The sequence below is a fragment of the Echiichthys vipera genome (genome assembly GCF_963691815.1).
Source record: "Echiichthys vipera genome assembly, chromosome: 1".
In the NCBI taxonomy this organism is placed as follows: Eukaryota; Metazoa; Chordata; class Actinopteri; order Perciformes; family Trachinidae; genus Echiichthys; species Echiichthys vipera.
Window position 1 is genome coordinate 3,635,253 of NC_139826.1, and position 21,402 is coordinate 3,656,654.

The following is a 21,402-nucleotide window of genomic DNA, read 5'->3' on the forward strand; positions in this document are numbered from 1 at the left end:
GTGGCTGGGGTGAGATAGATCTTGTCGTATGTCCTGGGCTTTTTTGAGGCAGTGGGAACTGTAAAGATCTCCCAGGGAGGAAAGAGGGCAGCAAATGATCTTCTGGGTGGTGTTGACAACCCTCTGGAGCACTTTCCTCTCTGCTGCTATGCTCTCTATGGAGCAGCTGTAGAAGGACAATAGCCCTTTTTGCGTGAGGTGGTTCCTCCTGAGAATCCTCAGGAAGTGAAGTCTCTGCCGTGCCTTCTTTACCATACTGTGGTGTTTGCACTCCAGGTCAGGTTGTTCTGTAAGTACACGCCCAGAAACTGGAAGTCCGAGATCCTCTTCACACGTTCCCCGTTGATGGTAAGGGGCTGAATTTCCATTTTGTTTCTCCTGTCGTCAATACTAACCGCCTTGGTTCAGGTGGTGTTAAGCACCAGGTTGTCGTCCATGCACCACATACACAGCCTTTCTACCTCATCCAGATAAGCAAACTCATCTCCCCCAGAGATGAGCCCCACTGGTGTCGTCCGTAAATGTAATGATACAAAGAAGCTACCACAGTAACTACTCTAAAGGTGCATTACTGGTTCCCCTGCACTACCCCCAGTGCGTTGTTGTTAAGTCTGATGACCATTGGGTGGAAGGATCTCCTCAGTCTGTCTGTGGAGCTGCTCAGTGAGAGCTGTCTGCTGCTGATCCTGCTCCTATGGGAGGTGATGGCAGTATCAGGACCTACTCTCACCTTCTGGGATTGATCTGAGAGAAAGTTTTTAATCCAGTGGCAGATTGTGTGGGAAAGTCCAAGGTTTATCAGTTTGGCCACCAGTGAGGGAGGTATCACATGCAGGAGCAGGTCCACGAAGAGCAGGCTGGCGTAGCTCCCCTGCTGCTTAGGTGGGTCAGAGCAGTATGAAGAGTTGTGGTCATGGCGTCCTCTGTAGACCTATTTGCTCTGTAAGCAACCTGGTGTGTGTCAAACATGGGTGGGAGCTTGAAATTATGTGTGTCCAGACAAGTTTCTCAAAGTTCTTCCCGACGATAGCTGTATCTTTTTTACAGTACACTGTATGGTAATCATTCAGGCTGCTGATGGAGGTCTTTTTTGGCAGAGGAACTCTGGTAGAGGACTTCAGGCAGGGTAGACAGTGGACTCTGACGCTTTAATGCTAACATTAGCATGCTAACATGCTCACAATGGCATTATTCACATGCCGATTCTTACCATTGTCACCATCTTAGCTTAGCATGTTAGCATGCTAACATTTCCTTAGCACAAAAGGCAAAGTAAAACTGAGGGAATGTCATTTTTTACAGGTATTTTGTCATTAAAAAAATTGACAAAGTAAAAATGTGACCTGATGATGGTGCTAGATGAAAAGTCAGATAATGACGGAATTTATCAAAGCTCATCAATATCCGAAGTGATTTTCTTGACCGTCCATCTAGTCTAGACCAAAGTGGTGGACTGACCAACAATGCCATCCCTACAACTGTGCTTGCCTGATATTTTTATGTGTTACTGTCTCAAAGGCACTCAGTAACATATATTAAAGGGGCTATGTCAGAAGTTACTGAGAAAAAGTTACTCTTTTTAGTCCTATGGACATATTAACCATCACCTGTGCTGATCATAGTGAAGAGTATACGGCTGTCTGTTGTACATTTCACAGGCTGCTAGACAACCCTGACCAAAGCTGAGCTCAACAGTAATTTAATGGAGCAGTGTTTTCCCTCAGGGGCTAATTCACGCCAGGTTTAACAACAGAAACTAAATGATAGCCATGTCCATTTGGCTTTTATGCTGTGACTAAACACTTTACACACCACAGCAGTTTATGAATTAAGTCTTTGTGAATAAAGCCATGTCTTTATAAAGAGAGTAATTTCTTTCAAAGTATTATTCATGCTCATCGATTATTTGATTTCTTTGTTTCATATGATGACATATTGAACTTTGTGATTGCTCCATATTTTAAGTAATTGACTTATGGGAAATACCCAAGTACCAATTTTAAGAATTATATCATTTAATAGTTTGGTCCCCTTAAAAGCCATACACACTTACATGGCTTTACCTCCTAAGCGTAAACTCCCGACACTAAGACCCAGTTCATGAACCTATAAAACCTTACTGCTGTTTTCTTTTTCTTTGGCTGTCACTTCACTCAGCCAGGTGGTTGATAGGCTCATAAAGCTTACTTTCCACCCCCCAGTATAGAGGTGCCCTTATACTTGTTCACTGTGATTCTGTGTGTATATGTATTTACATGTGTGTGTTGCTATAGGAGAGTAGTATCTGGAGGATGTGTGTAGCCACAGGGCCTGCTGAGGAGGCGTGTGGACCACAAATGGCTGATAACAGCGTCCAGACAGAGGACAAAGACACTAATGTGGAGCCAGCGAGGAATGGAGGGAACCTAAACAGGTAATAAACACAGTACCACAACTCAACCATGCACTTTATTTCTCAGGAATGTGCCGGGGGAAAAGAGGTGAAAGATGCACTTGGGAAGATATAAACATACACACGTCTTATCAGACTTAATGAGAAGGCGTAGCAGCAAAAGCATCCGTTCATCACTAAGAGAAAAGGCATTGATTCATTGATGAAAACAATGCTGGTGTCTGACATAAACACAATTTCCATCTGGTATTAACATGTAATCTGTGTCTGGATGTAGATCAGGATCATAAAAAACATATTGTGAAACGTACATTAAATGTAAAAGCAATAACAAATGGAATAAGATATGAATATATTATCCTAGGAGTGTAACACGGCTTTTATCAAGTTAAAATTTTCATAAATCCACTGTGCCATGAGGCTAAGCATACTCACAGGGCAAGCATCCAAACTCCATATCTATCCAATAGCATTAGCTCATGAATGTGTGTGGCCACCACGTTGTAGATTTCGAAGGGGACACATCGTCATCAGAAAAGTGTGTAGGCTTCAAAACAAACTATAGCTTTAGCACTGGCTGGGGGGAATTTTCTGCTTTTTTCAAATTACGTAGATATCTAGGACTGAGTCTTGCCGGTGGCTTTTTTGGCGTTGACCTTTCTTTGACATGGTGTAATACTCCATATGACCTTCATTTCACTGTAAACAGACCACACATACACACGCCACTCTTTGACCACTTACGTCATATGTCATGCCAGCATCATGTTTGTTACTGGCATCTTCTCCACCGCTGTAGTAGCACCTTATGGTAGCGGACTGTTGTCCAAATCCAACCATAAAACAATAATGGAAACTGCAGTTAGTGAATGTCAGCTTATTTGCCGATAGGCTCTTGGCAGTCAATGAGACTAATATCGGCCGATACCAGTGTTCTGCAATCAGAATGACCAGACCCATGTAAAAGGTTTAGAGCTCTCAGTGTAAATTAAATCTAGTTGGGTCAAATAAAAAAATTTACAAAGAAGTTGAAAGGTCACCTAACCCCACCTGCTGCTGTCTCAAGCTACAGACAAGTTCCTTGTTTGCAAAGGAAAAATAAGTACACCCCACACAGCAGAATCAGGAGACTTTCTAGGGACCACTATACAATGTGAAAGAAGAGAGTCATGTGGTTAACAGGGAGGCGAACATCCACTAGTGCTAGCAAGTATCTCCACTGGAAGTGATTACTTTCTCAACAGGCGTTTAAACTAAAAAACAGTCTTGTGTATGGGACTGTGGGCCGTGTTACCTCAGGTACAAGTGAGATGAAGTGATTGAAATTTCTAAGGGCATCCAATGGCAATGAATAGCCTACATGGTCGACACATTCAGCTTCACTCCAAGCAGTAGTAGCTGACTACAATTGCTGACCAAACCAACTTTAATATTAACAGTTCAGGTATTTTACAAAAATAACAATATCCGCTTTTATATAATGAAGTTTAGTACAGTTCCTTTGGAAGAAATGCTACACAGGGAATTGATGAGGGTGCTGTGTGAGTTCATCTGATAATCTGTAGGAGTACTTCACACCAGGTGGGGAACTACTGTTTTAGGTGACTTTAGTTCACTGACAGTATCCTGCATGGCTTTTGTTGACCTGAGACACTGAAGGCTCCACCTACATAATAATTTACATCTGATCACAATGCAGGCAGAATCACAATAACAAGATAATTTATTAATACTAGATGTAAAGCAAATGGCCTGTCATATGATGTCATTATAGTCTTGCATTGCCAGATCTGTACAGCACTTTTATAGCACTTGAGAAATGTCTGGCTGCACCGCTTCGCTTATCATTCTGGGGTAGGGCAAATGGCCTTAAACTTGGACTTTCTGCTGTCACTACGGCTGTTCAAAGGCCTCACCTTGTTTTAATTGATTATAAATGCTCTACATTTTCATTATACTGTTTGTTATGTTGTTTGCATGGTTTTAAATATCATAATCACTGTAAATCTTTCTTTTTTGGTCCTTCAAGGTAAAATAAAGGTTTTGAAAGATCTTCAGTAATATGGGTTTTAGTGTTCCATCAAAATTAGGTGTCAGATGTAAAACATTTTTGACCTTTAGATTTAGAATTCAAGAAGGACTTCTCAATCCCATACCAGTCTAACTCTGATAATATAATGTTTATTTGACCTTTATTAGACCTTTAGACCTCCTTGGTTTCCATCTGTCTCTGTATGTTTTCTTTGCAGCTTCCTGAGCCCAGACAAGCTGGCACCCTTTAACGGACAGTTTCTAAACGGCAGTACTTGGATGGCAGGGGAGGGGATGAGGAGCATTCACATTAAAGCCTATAATGAGGTAAATGAACATGAACATAAGAGCACTATCCTGCTGTCTTCAGTCCAACAAAGCAAAACACTACAATGGAGAGAAGTTCCAGTTCCTGGTTCCAGTTTAAAAAAATCTGTAACAAATTGGAATCGTATGCCTCCAAGTTTATAAATTCCTCTTATAGATGCTTGACTGCTTAATTTTGAGTGAGGTGAAGATAATTTAGTTTAATTTAATTTAAAATGTTTTCACATAATCACAGTATTCTAATGTGAAGTAATAAAAGTATGAATAAGTTTCCGTATCCTGAGTACGTATCCTGGTGGTGAGCTCATTGAAATTTAAATTGAATTCAAATATACAGATAAACAATTTTTTTTTTAAATGCCTAAATTATGAGATAGATGGCTAAACAGGTCATCATGGGACTGTCGATGGGTTGACAAAGTATTTCTGTGTAGGCATGGCATGGTTTTCATGCTGCAATCTTCAAGTCCCACACACTCAGACACAAGCCTCTATGGAGTTCAGTCAGAGATGGTACACACAGAGAGGAATTTAAAGAATTTGGTCGACAAAAACAGTAATGTGAGAAAAAGAAAAATTCAGTAACATTTATATAATTTGTAGGCTTCACAGTGCTTGTGGAATTTCTGGAATAACATTCCAGTCTGGACAAGGTATATTTCAGACAGGCACGGACGAGGAATTTGATACATTCTGACATCACTGACAAAGCAGGAGAAGCACAGTTTAAGAATGGCTCCAGCTAGTAGTCTAATAGCCAGCCAATAGAGCCCCATTGTGAACCTGTAAATGTTGAGTACTCCAAAGGTTTATGTAAGAAGTGTACAGTATGGCTCCCCAGAATTTAGAAACTAATGGATTCTTGTTGGGCAATTGGCATATAACCTACGGTATATTGACAATATTTCCATTTCTGGCATTTTCCCAATTCAAAATTGGTGGTCCAATTCTGAAGACTTATAATTGTCGTATAAATTGTAGCATATTTATGAACACAATTATCCAAATGCAGCCTAGTCGGCAGAAAAAATGAAACACATCACAGAAACGTTGATGATTAATGTGTTTGGCATATACCATATCAGTATATATACAACATACTAGGCTTTCAACTGACTCCAATGTAAAATTCTTAACATTAATATAACATATTCAGAGAAAGTGCTCTGGAAGTCATGTGACGTAGTGTAACGATGTAGTGGGCTTGACTTTTACCAGTTCTGATACTTGGTGCACATCCCAATGCTATGGTCAAAAGTAGTAATAGCAGTTGGCTAAAAGTAGTAGTAGTAGTAGTAAAAAGGCTGTAGTAGTACATGATAGACCAGAGGTGTCCAATCCTGCTCCTGGAGAGCTACTGTCCTTTTAGGTTTATCAAGCTGCAGCTGCTTGATAACGAGCCTATCATTAGACTCAGGTGTGTAACAGCAGGGAGAAACCTAAACATGCAGGAGCAGGACAGTTAATACATCTGTACAGACGCAGGATGTGGCAGCATTTGTGGCACTTAGGCATCATCATAAACAATACTCTCTTGGCTCCAAATCCAAAAGTTGAATCCAAAAACCTATTTTCCTATGAACGACAGTAGGCTTTAGTGAATATGCTGGCGTTTACATCAGCCTTATACAATATAAAGTCCAAACAAAAATACAAAAGGCCAATCAGAGATCTATTGGAAGTGTCAACTTAGATTCGCCCTGACTTCCATTTTCCCAGCTACTGTGAAGTCATTGGGTCACTAACTCCATCAATCAAAGTAACCTGTTGCAGCTCTGATTTCCATGGTGACAGGCAAACAGCAACTTATGTGGACAGGTCAGAAAGTTAATTTAATGGAGATTACACCTTTCAAAAACACATCTTATAATTGAAAAAATGTGAATCCAATGTCCAAAATATGATAATCACCAGAGAGATTCTGCTGAACATTTTGATGTTTGTAGGGTCAACATTTAACGAAACCAAAACTGTGATTTTATGAAAACTTGCTTAATAGGAAAATGTCCATTCAGCCCAAAGACGTTGCAAATCTCCTGACCCCTTTAAACTTTGAATCTGTTTTCTGCATTAAAGTATGGCATATCGGTGTCACCCCAAAGAGGGGTGGTTTTGAGCTTGGGCCACGACGATTTCCCATTGTTGTGTATGTGGAAATTGGGGGCCGCTTTTTGCAATTTTCGTGAAAACAGCTTGGCAAATCTTTAACAAAAGTAATAGCACCCCATTTCGATCATTCCGCAAATTTTAGTGTATATTTTGCGCATATGTTGGCAACGCTGTCAGACTAGATGCTAATCAAAGTTTTAGGCGGTGTTAGTGTAAACCCAGCCTGGTGTGTTTTCATTGCCCCGGAGCAGCCTAAGAGGCTATATATGAGCAGTAGGATCTTTCCTGTTGGGTAGTGTAACACACTGTCGTGCTGAGTCACTTTTAAGAGACTGTGGAAACCTAAACAGTAGCATGAAGGAGAAATGGAGAAAAGAGAAGTAGGAAAGAATGTCTAACATGATCTAACTGATTTTGTGTTCAATACTGTCTCTGTTTGATTTTTTTTCATTATGGCACCCTTCAGCAATGAAACGCCCACTTTCACGTGCCTCCAAAGACCAGTTCATGATTATACAGAGGATTAGAGATTTACAATTTACTTTATGATGGAAGTTATACAGCAGCATCTAGTATATAGTATACATCTATTATATATTATAGTATAGTAGTATATAGTATGCATCTAGTTTTCTACCATAAACCAGCATACAGTAAAGTGCTGTATTGGCTGTATCAACCTGCACTGTTGTACTGCTTATTAGTGGAACTTTTTATTTGTGACACAAATGGTGGCTTTTCCTCTCTCAAAAGTCGCATGGTCTATTTTTTAAACAGTGTCATGACTGGCTCAAGAAGCCATGACAAAAGACGGTGAGATGGGGATAATCGTAAGGAATAACAATATTAATTAAAGTCCATCCATCAGCTTCAGCCTCTTGTCCCTATCGGGGTCGCAGGTGGGCTGGAGCCGATCCCAGCTGACATTGGGCGTGGGCGTCAGATTAGAATTAGAAAGATTGGAATATGTGTATCACTTTAATATTGCCATAGGTAGTAACCAGGGTCTTTCGTGAGATCAGTAAGCTGCTTGGCGATTCTTGACCCAAGCATTTTGAGCTGAAGTTCAAGTACTGAGCCGGTGCCACAGAACATGAGAAGGTTTCATTATCACGCCGTGCAGGAAATTTGAAACTGAATGTTGGCTGGAAAGGCTCGTCTAATCAGATCACGCTAGGCTGGGTGGTGGCAGCTGGGGCTGGGCCTGTTGGTGCAACTGCAGAGAGAAGCAGGCGGAAAGTCTCCTCTCTGCTAACTGTTGTCGTGGTTGTGGTACTAAAAAATCCGAAATGCGTTTCTTTGCCATATTTCCTACTCGTTCTCTCATTTGACTATGTAGATTCACTAATCTGCTGCTGCCATGGATGTACGTATGCTGAGGGAACGAGCAGGAAACCTCTTTACTTGGCGTCCACAAGCCTGCCTGACGTTGACAACATAACTTCCGTGAACTTGTGTTGATTAGGCCTCAAAATAATTTAATTAAAATCCAAAATACACGTAATAGCCTACGTTTGTCAAAATCATTTACCAAAATATTCATACAGAATTTATAAATTGTGCAAAATAGTTTCAATACATTTTTTTTAAGATTCAATTCAATTCAATTCAATTTTATTTATAGTGTCCAATCATAACAAAAGTTATCTCAGGACACTTTACAGAGTAGGTAAAGACCACACTCAATGACTTATTTATGATTTACATAGACCCAACAATTCCTCTGTAGAGTACGGTGGCAACGAAAACCTTAACTATAATATTTATAGTAATGTGAATATAACGTATATGTTAAGACAGTTAATACAACAGAATAGTAGAAACAAGCACAGCTAAGGTGGCAGAATATGAAAATGATAATAATTATGGTGGCAAACATGATCAATGATGAGTAGTGGCAAGAGCAGCTACGATACAGCTACAAATTTTATAGTTTATTAAACTAGTGATAGTATATATGAGTAACAATGATAATAGCGGCAGGAAGCGTCATGTAGGACCACGGCAGCAGGCACCACCACAATCAGCAGAGACCTGCGAGACGACAAAGCACAAACAGCTCCGGGGAAGAAGCTGAATTAGTAACATGCATTGATGAGACATAAATGGTACAGACAGAGAGGAGAGAAGCTCAGAGTATCAGGAAAAGTATTATCCCCCGGCAGACTAGGCCTATAGCAGCATAATTAAGCAGAATAAAGTCTCATTGTAAGCCCTAGCTGTAAGCTTTATCAAAAAGGAAAGTTTTAAGTTTACTTTTAAATAAGGGGACAGTGTCTGCCTCCCGAATAACATTTGGGAGTTTGTTCCACAGGAGAGGAGCTTGGTAGCTGAAGGCTCTGCCTCCACTTCTACTTTTGGAGACTCTAGGAACGACGAGTAGCCCTGTATTCTCAGAGCGCAGAGATCTAGTTGGGTGATGTGGTACTATGAGCTCTTTAAGATACGAAGGATGCCTGACCAATAAGAGCTTTGTACGTAAGGAGAAGGATTTTAAATTCTATTCTAGATTTTACAGGTAGCCAGTGCAGAGAAGCTAATACAGGAGAAATATGTTCTCTTCTATTTGTTTTAGTAAGTACACGAGCTGCAGCATTTTGGACCAACTGGAGACCCTAACAGACTTATTGGAGCAGCCTGATAATAAGGAATTGCAATAGTCCAGCCTAGAAGTAACAAATGCATGGAAAAGTTTCTCTGCATCTTTCTGAGACACAATGTTCCTAATTTTTGCAATATTACGCAGGTGAAAATATGCAGTCCTTGTTGTTAGTTTTATGTGAGAATCGAAGGACATATCCTGATCTAAAATAACACCCAGATTCCTTACTGTGGTGCTGGAGGACAACACAACATCATCCAGAGTAACAATGTCTTTAGCTATAGAGTTTCGGAGGCCTTTGGGTCCAAGTATAATAACTTCAGTTTTGTCTGAGTTTAACATCAGAAAATTGCAGGTCATCCAGCTTTTTATTTCCTTAATGCACATTTGAAGTTTATCTAACTGATGGGTTTCTTCTGGTTTGATCGACACATATAATTGTGTATCATCAGCATAACAATGAAAATTTATTGAGTGCTTCCTTATATAATATATATATATATATAATATTTCCTTAAGGGAAGCATATATAAGGTGAAAAGAATCGGTCCAAGGACAGAACCCTGTGGGACTCTGTGACTAACTTTAGTGTGCATGGAGGATTTGTCATTAACATGTACAAACTGAGATCTATCTGATAAAGATAGATCTAACTATGTGCATTTTTAATCAAGATTCAAGTGTGGTGGCAGACAATTTCAGCGAGGCGGCCGCCTCCAAATTTATAATGCAGAAAAAACCCTTTATACAATACTCCTCAATATTGTATTTTACTGCACTACTCTAAAATTAACTCTATTGTTCTATATTGTACTGTACTGTAATACTCTGCATTATATCATACTAAACTACGCTATACTAGGGATGTGCACGAGTAGTTATTTCCAAGATCGAAGGATCGCATCAAGTCCTCGAGGGTCAATCGAGTACTCATTTCTCCAGCCTACCCAACAAGTAATGCTTATTCTCAATCAAAACAGTCACAGGTACCCTTGACGGTTCATTCTTCAAAACCAAAAAAAAATTAAAGTTGCAAGGCAGCATTTAACAGGCCCTCGCATTTCACACGCGTTGGGGGGGTGGTTGTCTGACCCAATCGTACATTACAGCAACCACCACACACTGCATGCATGACTCAAGATATTATTTTCTTCATGGGATAAAAGCAAATATAAAATGAATCCAATAATCTGTATAGGAAGAGTTTGAAAAAGATTTTCATGTGTGTGCCAAGGTTTGTGCGCTTTCGAGTATAACAAGGGCACTATAAAGTGTGTTCACAAAGTAATTAGGGGGCGCTTGAGACCCTAGTGCCACACCCAAATTAAATTAAATGGCAAATCGAATACAAATCTAGTTTGAACAAGTATCCACATTTTCATGCATTTTTGTGCACCCTAAAGGCCTCAAACGTGTTCGTAAAATGAAAATGATCACACAAAATCCAAGATGGCCGCCTTTCTGTCAGGTGGAAATGTTTTTTTTTTTTTAATATCAACATGTTCTTCAGCATGAGAGCAATGATCTCACTAAATTTTTCCTTATTCTTTATTTATTTATTCTACATTAAATAATACTCTACTGGTTCTCAAACTGTGGTACTCTCTGTGGCGGTACTTGAAGGAATCTCCAAAATAAAAAAGTAAACATTAATTACTAAATAATATAGCACTAAAAAAATACTTAAACTTTTAAGATCTGTGAAATGTAATTTAAATAAGTTTAGCATTTCCTGTCATATTTTTGTTTCAATATCAGCCTGCTATCTAGTCATGCTCATGAGTTACGAGCTAAACTGTGATGGAAGAGAGTAAGCAGAGGTGAAATGATTGGTTTGAAAACGTTGGCATGCCAGTTCTGATGCTACCCCTTCCTACAGCGTGGCTGTACAATAAATGATCTTCTGATTAGGAATAAACCTGCCTGTCCATAGCTGAATAGTGCTTGCTAAGGTTTTGGAAGGACTTATTAGTAATCAATTAAAGGAGTTTTTTATCGAGTAATGGCATTCTAAATTACTTACAATCCAGTTTTAGAAAAAAAGACAGTACTGTCACTGCTTCAATGAAGGTTTTAAATGATATTATAAATGCAATTGATGAGAAAAAAACATTGTGCTGCATTATTTTTTAGACTTATCCAAAGCTTTTGACACAGTCGACCACTCTGTTCTATTACAGAAGCTTGTTAACTTAGGAATGGCCTCTAAAACAGTTAAATGGTTTGAAAATTACTTGAGCGATAGGACACAATGTGTCCAAGCTGACTGTATATTTTCTGACTTCATGACTATACAAAATGGTGTCCTCCAAGGGTCCATTTTGGGACCTATTTTATTTACTATCTATAGTAATTTGTGTAGTAATGTACCATACAAAATTTCCTTTTTATGCAGATAACACCATTATTTATAGCTCTTAAGGACCTTCAATCTGCCTTTAATGTAGTTCAGAAAAATCTTTGTGGATTGAGACTTGTATTAAATGTTGATAAAACTGAAATGATCTGCTTCTCAAGACTTAAGACAGTTGTATGTCAGACAAATGTAAAGAACTTACAGATTCTTACTCTCAATAATAAGGTGATTGAGAAAGTCTCAACCTATAAATATCTGGGCTTTTTCCTTGAGAAAAATCTGTCTTTTAAATACCATATTGAGTGCCTTACTAAAAAACTCAGGGTGAAGTTGGGTTTTTCGTATAGAAATAAATGTTTTTCTTTTAGTGCTAGAAAAAAATCATCCAAGCTGTTCTTTTATCTGTTATTGACTAGGGTGATATTTTGTACATGCACGCGAATACGTCATCTTTAAAAATGCTGGATTCTGTGTACCATGCTGCTTTACGATTCATCTCTGATTCTGGTTTCCGAACACACCATTGTATTCTGTATGAGAAAGTACTATCTTCATTACACACCCGTAGAATGGAGCATTGGTATGTGTTTCTTTATAAGGCTATTTTACATCAACTTCCATCCTATCTGTGTTCTCTACTGGCTCCTAGAAACACCAGTACCTGCACCACCCGCTCCAGCAGCCTTATTATGTTCAAAGTTCTTCGAACCAACACTGTGGTTGGTGAAAGTGATTTAAATATTTAGAACCTTTATCTTGGAATACACTACAGGATCGTTTCAAACTGGAATCCCTCATCCGCATGGACCATTTCAAAAGCAGGATTAAGGAATTTTTCAATACAATTTGCACATGTACTCTCTCTGAGCACTGATCTGCTTTTTTATTTTTAATGCTGTTTTATTTTGTTGATTTATCATGTTAAATTGTGTGCTGCTTTGGTTTTAAATGTGAAACTTGTATGTTTATGCTGCTGTCTTGGCCAGGACTCCCTTGGGAAAAGATTTTAAATCTCAATGGGAATATTCCTGGTTAAATAAAGGGTAATGAAAAATGAAATGAAAAATAGTGTATTTTAACATCGTTCTTAGTGGTTGTACTTGACAGGGCCTCATATTTTCTGAGGTGGTATGTCATGTACAAAGTTCTACCATACACTAGACTTCTACATAGTTTTTAATGCATTTTGTCTTGATGAACAGGATTTAGAACCAGACCAGAGTTATGTTATAGAATAATTAGTGTGATGTATTTCTGTTTACTCTACGAGCAGAATTAGTGCTGAGAGGATCGTGTGAACTAACAAAGGACTCAAGTGAATTTGAAAGATGCCTTTCTTCATTGGTATGCCTCATCTTGCCTCAAAATGTTTCTCTTCACTGGTTTTGTGTAGGACATTTCCACATGCGAAGACACTCTCCATTCACGTAGTCTGACTCCAAACCCACAGCATCCACCTCTCGTTTCCGCATCCGATCCTGTGTCATTGCCTGGATATACAGATGAAGAATTTATGGCCAACAACAACCACCTCAAGGTAAACTTATCTTACTCTAACCCTTACCTAATATCAGACAGATTTGTCAAGCAGTTATACTTTAGCAGTCAACTTTGTGGATTTGGCATATTCAAAGGTCTGGATCTCTTGGATATTTACTATTATGTCATCATAATAAACATCTAATCCCACACAAGTTGTTTTGGGGAAAAACTGTCTTTGTATCCCTTTGACATAAATGTGTGTGTGTGTGTGTGTGTGTGTGTGTGTGTGTCTGTGTGTGTGTGTGTGTGTGTGTGTGTGTGTGTGTGTGTGTGTGTGTGTGTGTGTCTGTGTGTGTGTGTGTGTGTGTGTGTGTGTCTGTGTGTGTGTGTGTGTGTGTGTGTGTGTGTGTGTGTGTGTGTGTATGTATGTGTGTAGTTACCCATCCCAGAGGTGAATGAGGAGAGATGCTGGGACATGGACAAGGCGGAGCAGAGCCCACCAGGACAGATGACCAGCAACAGGACACGCTCCAAGTCAACCAGTATGTATAACACAGTTTTCTTCCAATAGTAAAATTACCAATCATCTTTCATCTACCAAGAGGCGTGGAAACCATTAACTCTACTTTGCATGTAAGTGGGTCAGATCTGTGTAGGAAGCTGCACCTACAGGAGGAGGCTGCTGTTCTGTTCAGTCAGACAGATAAAGCTTTTAGAGTGTATAGTAGCAGATGAAAGGAGCGAGACAGTGATGAGAAAATAGGTCCTAATATGTTTATTGTCTTCAGGGAGGTGTGAGGCACCGGGAAACCACAACACTTATGGGAAATGTGGTCCTAATTGCAGGAATTCGTCCTAAATGCAGCTCCATTGATGTGAGATGGAACTGGACAGATTGTATGTGGTAGTGAATACTTACAATGATACAAAGTATAACAGTTCATTGGACTGGGACATATCGTATATTCACAGTCATTCATCATTCATCTTCAACCGCTTATCCCGGGGTCGGGGTCACGGGGGTGCTGGAGCCGATCCCAGCTGACATCGGGCGTGAGGCGGGGTACACCCTGGACAGGACGCCAGTCTATCACAGGGCACATAGAGACGCACAGAGACAGACAACCATTCACTCCTACGGGCAATTTAAAATCATCAATACAGTGATCAGAAAAAATAGAAACCCTTGTACACTGAAATCCAATCCAATACATCGCTTCACCTTAAATGGTCACACAACAGCAGTCTGTAGAATTTGTGTTCATCGCAGCATGAACAAAAGCATTCAGTACTCAATGTCAGCAGCATATGGGCAGACATAACATATCAATCAAGCAAGCAATATCACTTGAGGGGGGGGTGTTGTTGTGAATATCATCAGTATCACTTGTGAGTAGAGCTCCAAGCAAAGTTTTTCTGACTCAGGAATCACTCGATGGAAACACCATGAAATACAGCTGAGTCAACAGAAAAAACACACACATTAACTTTTAAAAAATAGGCAGCAAATGTATTTCACATTGTATGAAGATGCAGTTAGAATTAATTATCAAGTGTACTTGTTTTTCATAACCGCGTTTGTAGGCATAAGTACGTTTGGCCTAATCGTTTTTTTTAATTCAGGAGGCTGACTGCGTTGCATTCCATTGTCAACCCTACAGGTTCCTTACAGTTGTTTGTAGGTTTTTTTTATATGGTTGCACATGGTCATAGGAAGAGAGAGCAGACTGTAGTTTAAATGTTTGCTTGTTTACAGAGAGTTATCGTCTCTGACTTTATAAGCCTGACCATGTCTAACTCTCTGTCTAAATAGTGAGCATGTCCGATGTTTTTTACTTGCATGTCTCAGACAGAAATGCTTTAATTCGGGGGTTTGGGGGTTCGGTCACAACCTTAAGGGTTGTGAGGTGTGAGTTTGCTACTAACTGGCTAAGTTAAAAATATTTTATAAAGAGCTCTGTTTATCTGATCGATCAACTCGCCTGGTAAAGTAGGCGAACTGGAGTTACGAGGTTTATTCACAACCTATTTTTAATACTTTAAATTGGTTAAAACTGTCCTCTCCAGGATGTGGACATTGTTGTCATCACAGGAGTGGGCTTTCTCTTTGAGATGTAAGTGGACAGCAGAGTCCAGGCATGAGGAGTTAGCTCTCCTGTGTTGGGCCATGCGTTTATGCAGTGGTTGTTTTGTTTCTCCAGTGTAGAGATCTTTGCATTCCTTGTTGCATTGGACAGCATAAACCACACACCCACAAACGCAATCTGGTTTATGCTTGCAGATGGTTTGAAAGAGGAGTAAAAGAAGCCATCTATGTAAAAGTAGAGAAACCATCGCTAAACAGACAAGGTCGGAGACACCACTTATCTCCAATTTACTATGCTGCCCTTTCATCCCTTCCCAGGAGATTCAACAATCTAACCTCAAAGAACAACTGTTCACAAATAGCCTCCGGTGACCCCAACGACTGTCGTTAAGACTCAATAGAGCACAAACAAAGTCGAAACCTACCTCCCATCAACGACTGTCACTCTAAAGACAGTCGCCAGCACAAAGGGTTCCAGTGACTTCATCAGCCTTGTGAAAGGTTAAATACCTGGATCTCCACACCAGGTAGTTGGACCAGTCCCAGCCTGGTCAGATATGTACATGAACTAATGAAGCCTCTTGGATGAGAGGTCAAATGTCTTCCTAGACAAACAACCAAGTCCAGTTGATTTTGACTGAAATTGCTTTTCTTTCCTTGTCTTGGGGTGAGTGAGCTGCTCAATGAACGTATAGTGAGAGTAGCCCTGCTGACACCATAGCGACACACAAGCATCACCTGGACTCCTGCCCAGGCCTTGGTGCAATTTTTGGAAACTTTCCCGGTTCTGGCGCTGTGTAAAGCGGCAGCCAGCAACAGTTGCTCTCTCTCCTTTCCGCACTTTTTAGCTATTCTATCTTATTTTACTGTCTTTTTATTAGTGCTTTTTCCTGTAAGTCGTCATGCTAACCTTAGCCAACTATGTTCGTGAACTTTCTTACATGTTTTTTGTCCATTTGTCTCATTCTTGGTGGCTCCATTGTTTACACCCGCGAACATCTGTTGTCGCTAATACCAACGGCGCTAATGCGGGAGGGGCCTGAAATCCCCACAGAACTGAGGAGAAAGTACAGGGGATGTAAGGCTGGACGTAAACACCGGGAAAAGAAGAGGAGATATAAACCATCTCTCCCTTCCATCACCATGGGGAACGTAAGGTCGCTGGCTAATAAGATGGACGAGCTGGCGGGCCTGGTGAAGACTCAGTAGATGTATCGTGTGAGCAGTGTGCTGTGTTTCACGGAGAAGTGGCTCCACGAGGACATCCCGGACTCTAACGCAACTGTAGACGGCTTTCAGACTGTTCGGGCGGACAGGAGTCACCGTGAGAGTGGCAAGAGGAAAGGTGGGGGACTTTCTATTCTTATTAACAACAAGTGGTGTCATACTTGACACGTTACTGTAAAGGAGCGTGTGTGCAGCCCGGACATTGAGCTGCTTGCCGTGAGTCTTCGGCCATTTTATCTGCCAAGGGAGTTTTCACACGTGATCATTCTGGTTGTTTACATTCCTCCGACTGCAAACACGGCGCACACGAGTGACGTCATCCACACTGTTCTCGCGGGCCTTCAGACACGGCACCAAGACGCATTCATTGCAATATCTGGGGACTTCAACCACCTCACTCTGGCTGCAACACTACCCACTTTCAAGCAGTTTGTGGATAGTCCCACCAGGGAAAACAAGACACTGGACCTGCTGTATGCTAACGTCAAGGAGGCTTACAGCTCCACTGCCCTTCCTCCTCTTGGAAGATCAGACCACAACCTCATCCACCTGCAGCCCCTGTATAAGCCCCAAGTCCAGCTGCTTCCTGTGACCACCAGGACTGTGAGGAGATGGTCACAGGAGACTGATGAAGCTTTACAGGGCTGCTTTGAACTCACAGACTGGGATTTGCTCTGTGATTCGCATGGAGAGGACCTTGATGATCTCACGGACTGCATAACAGGGTACATCAATTTCTGTGTGGACAGCGTTGTTCCTACAGTGACTGTACACGTTTCCCAAATAACAAGCCGTGAGTCACCAGAGACATCAAGGTCCTGCTGAATGCGAAGAAGAGGGCCTTCAGAGAAGGGGACAGAGAGCAGATGAGGCAGGTCCAGAGGGAGCTGAAGGAGAGGATCCAACAGGGCAAAGACAGGAGGAAGCTGGAGCACAAACTCCAGCAGAACAATTTAAAGGACGTGTGGAGCGGCATGAGGAGCATCACATGGCTACAAACCATCTGGTAGCCAGACAGTAGGAGGTGGTACTGAACGTGCCAATGAGCTGAATCTGTTCTTCAACAGATTTGACCAAAGGGCTCTGGACCACCCCCCCCCCCCCCACAGCTCCTCCACAACCATCCACCTCCAGGCCTCCAGCCCTGCTGACACCCCCCCCCCCTCAATTTCTTCCTGATTTTGCCCTACCTGTCCCCCCCCCCCCCCCCCCCCGCCATCACCTCTCTCTACCCCCACCAACACACACAGCAGACAGACCTTCACTGCAGAGCAGGTGAGGAAGGAGCTGTGCAGACTCCGCCCAGGCAAGGCAGCAGGTCCCGACGGTATCAGCCTGAGGGTCCTCAAAGCATGTGCGACCCAGCTGTGTGGAGTCCTGCAGTACATCTACAACCTCAGCCTGAGTCTTGAGAAGGTCCCTGTGCTGTGGAAGACATCCTGCCTGGTACCAGTACCAAAGAAGGTGCGTCCCAGCACCTCCAAAGTCTACAGACTGGTGGCGCTGACGTCGCACCTGATGAAGCCCCTGGAGAGGCTGGTCCTTTCACTACTTCGGCCCCTGGTCAGCTCATCACTGGACCCTCTCCAGTTTGCCTACCAGCCGAGACTAGGTGTGGAGGACGCTATCATCTTCCTGCTCAACCGTGCCTGGGCCCACCTGGACAGACCGGGAACCACAGTGAGAATCTTGTTCATGGACTTCTCCAGTGCGTTCAATACCATCCGGCCTGCTCTGCTGGGACGTAAGCTGACGGCGATGCAGGTGGACCCTCCCCTGGTTTCCTGGATTACGGATTACTTGACGGGTCAGCAGCACTGGAGCTCAACAGGGAACTGTTCTTTCCCCCTTTCTGTTCACCCTATACACTTCTGACTTTCAGCTCCTCTCTGAGTCCTGCCACTTGCAGAAGTTTGCTGACGATTCTGCAATTGTTGGCTGTGTCAGTGAGGGTAAGGAGGAGGAATACAGGGGCATTGTGGACTCCTTCATCGACTGGTGTGCAGCTAATCACCTGATTCTCAACGCCACCAAGACTAAGGAGCTAGTGGTGGATTTCCGCAGGAGTAAATCTGCCCCCACACCCATCTCCATCAACGGCGTGACTGTGGATGTTGTCCAGGATTACAAATACCTTGGAGTATACCTCGATAACAAACTGGACTGGTCCAAGAACACTGAGGCTGTTTACAAGAAGGGCCAGAGTCGTCTCTATTTCCTGAGGAGGCTCCGGTCATTCAATGTATGTAAAACCATGCTGAGGATGTTCTATCAGTCGGTGGTAGCCAGTGCCATCTTCTTTGCTGTTGTGTGCTGGGGCAGCAGACTGAGGGCAGCAGACGCAAAGAGAATCAGTAAGATCATCAGGAAGGCTGGCTCCGTCCTGGGGGTCAAACTGGACTCTTTGGTGGCGGTGTCTGAGAGGCGGATGCTGTCTAAACTACACAGCATCCTGGACAACAACTCTCACCCTCTCCACCATCTGCTGACCCCCAGCAGAAGCACCTTCAGCCACAGACTCATTCTCCCCCGGTGTAATACTGAACGCCGGAGGAAGTCTTTTCTTCCGGTGGCCATCAAACTTTATAATTCATCTCCCCCCGGTCAGGTAAGGAACAGTTACAGTGTAACTTACTGTAACTCACTTCAGTAAGAAAGGCTGCTGCTTCACTGTGCCATACTGTCACTTAGTACTGTAGGAAATGCTGCTACATTTTTAACACTGTTATCACTTATCGCTCCTTCTCACTTATTTAGTTTGTACTTATTTTATTTCAATCTGCTGCTAAACTGCACAGTGCGTATTGTTGTATATTGTATATACCTACGCTTAACCACAATTTCTATTGCACTCTGTCACACTTAGTTAATTGTTTGATTTATTTTACGTTAGCTTTATTTTGATTTGATTATGTTAGCTTATTGTTACTCTGATCCTTTCCCATCTTTGTATTGAAACTGTTGCACAATAATTTCCCTCTGGATAAATAAAGCTTCTTGAATCTTGAATCTTGATAGTGTAAAGTAGTATAGTCCATTTACCATTTACAACCTTAGAAATGCTTACACCCTTGGACATGACTATGTCCAGAGTGTGACCTTTGTTGTGTTCGGGCTCTGCCACATGCTGAATCAGTCCATAGTTATCAATGACACAATACAGTTGTCCCTTTGTCATGAAGTTTGTCAACATGAATGTTAAAATCACCAACAATAACTACACAGTCAAAGTTAATACAGATCAAAGACAGTAGTTCAGAAAATTCTTCAAAAAAGGCTGCACAATATTTAGGTGGCCTGTGGACATTTAGGAACATAACTAGAAGAATTTAACTTAAGAGCTACATTTTCAAAGGAGGCAAAGTTTCCATAAGATATCTGCTTGCATTGGAGGGAATCATTAAACAGGACAGCCACTCCTCCTCCTTTCTTATAAACCCTGGCTTCACTTTTAAAACTGAAGCTGGGAGGAGCTGATTCAATAAGAACAGCACCACTGTTATCCTGATTTAACCAGGTTTCAGTTAAAAAATAAAAAATAAAGATTGTTCCTGATAATAAAATCGTTGATTAAAAATGTCTTCTTACCAAAGACCATATATTTAATAAAGCTAGATTTAGTGTGATAGCGAAGGTGGTGAAGGTGGTCTTGGAGAAAAGGAGATAATAGAATAGAATAGAATAGAATGACTTTAATGATCCCAGAGTGGGATATTATTTTGTTTTAGATAAGTGAATAGCCAAGTTTGGTTTTCTGTATCACAGTGTCGGAGTGACATTCGGCATTGAGCGGTGAAAAGGGGGATAAGAGGAGCAGACAGGTGCATTCGGTGGACGGGCTGGTGGTGGCGAGGATCCACTGGACTCACCTAATGAAATGGAGTGGAGGAAATTCATCCAGATCAAGGATATCATATCAGCTCCTCTGCTGGATATCCTGGGCCATGGGAGATGCCATGAATGGAGTGCTATTCGTTATTCGGTTTCCAGCAGCAGCAGCAACAGCAGCAGCCCTGGGCTCTGGATATAGTGGAGTGGCGTTGTTTAGTGGGACTTTTGGTGTAGTCCCATGCCAGGGGCTCTCAGGGATGGCAGGCAGAATAAAGGCAATCGAGACCGGGTGAGCGGCGCCAGTGGTCAGAGCAACAGCTGCTTCAAATGCCAGCTGCCACTGCCGCTGTTGCCACTGCTGCTGCCACTGCAGGCGCCACAGGTACTACAGGTGTCCAGCAGGGCTACAGGAGTGTTGGCAGTAAGACAGGAAGTGGAGCCGCACTAAGTGGAGCCACAGGTTGTGTCAATGTGTGCTAAGAACTAGAACGAAGATGATGGTGTCCAACAACTTTTCTGCTTCCTGGATCTGGTAGTGTTGTTATTCGGCCTTCCAACTCCATGATTTTTTCTGCAAACCGGGCACAGCCAACACAGCCAGGCGGGGAGAGGAGAGGGGCCATGGGTTGTTGTTATTTTGGTGGCTGGGGAGCAGAGATAGAAAGAAGCCCAGCACAAGATCCAGAAATGCATAACAGGTTAATAATAATAATAATAATAATGATAATAATAATATTACATTTTATTTGTATAGCACTTTTCAAGGTATTCAAAGACACTTTACATAATGCAATTAAAACCAAAACATTTAAAACAAGTACATTTAAACAACAAGCAGGCTACAAGCAAGTACATTAAAAACAAGCAGGCTATATTTGAGAAACAAGTAAATTACGGTAAAAAGATTAAAAGTAGTAAAACTGCTAAAAAGCAGGCACATTAGAATACATTTAAAAGCA

The 21,402-nt window shown here is 41.7% G+C and overlaps 1 protein-coding gene across 1 annotated transcript in view; it reads left to right on the forward strand.

Moving 5' to 3' along the window:
* Nucleotides 1-21,402, forward strand: part of il16 (interleukin 16) — a 74,383-nt gene that overhangs the window by 13,762 nt on the left and 39,219 nt on the right. Inside the window, exons 4-7 of the mRNA XM_083932678.1 lie at nt 2,274-2,413; nt 4,642-4,750; nt 13,211-13,354; nt 13,736-13,841. Of these exons, the coding sequence (XP_083788804.1) occupies nt 2,274-2,413; nt 4,642-4,750; nt 13,211-13,354; nt 13,736-13,841 (499 nt within the window). The remainder of the gene's footprint in view (nt 1-2,273; nt 2,414-4,641; nt 4,751-13,210; nt 13,355-13,735; nt 13,842-21,402) is intronic.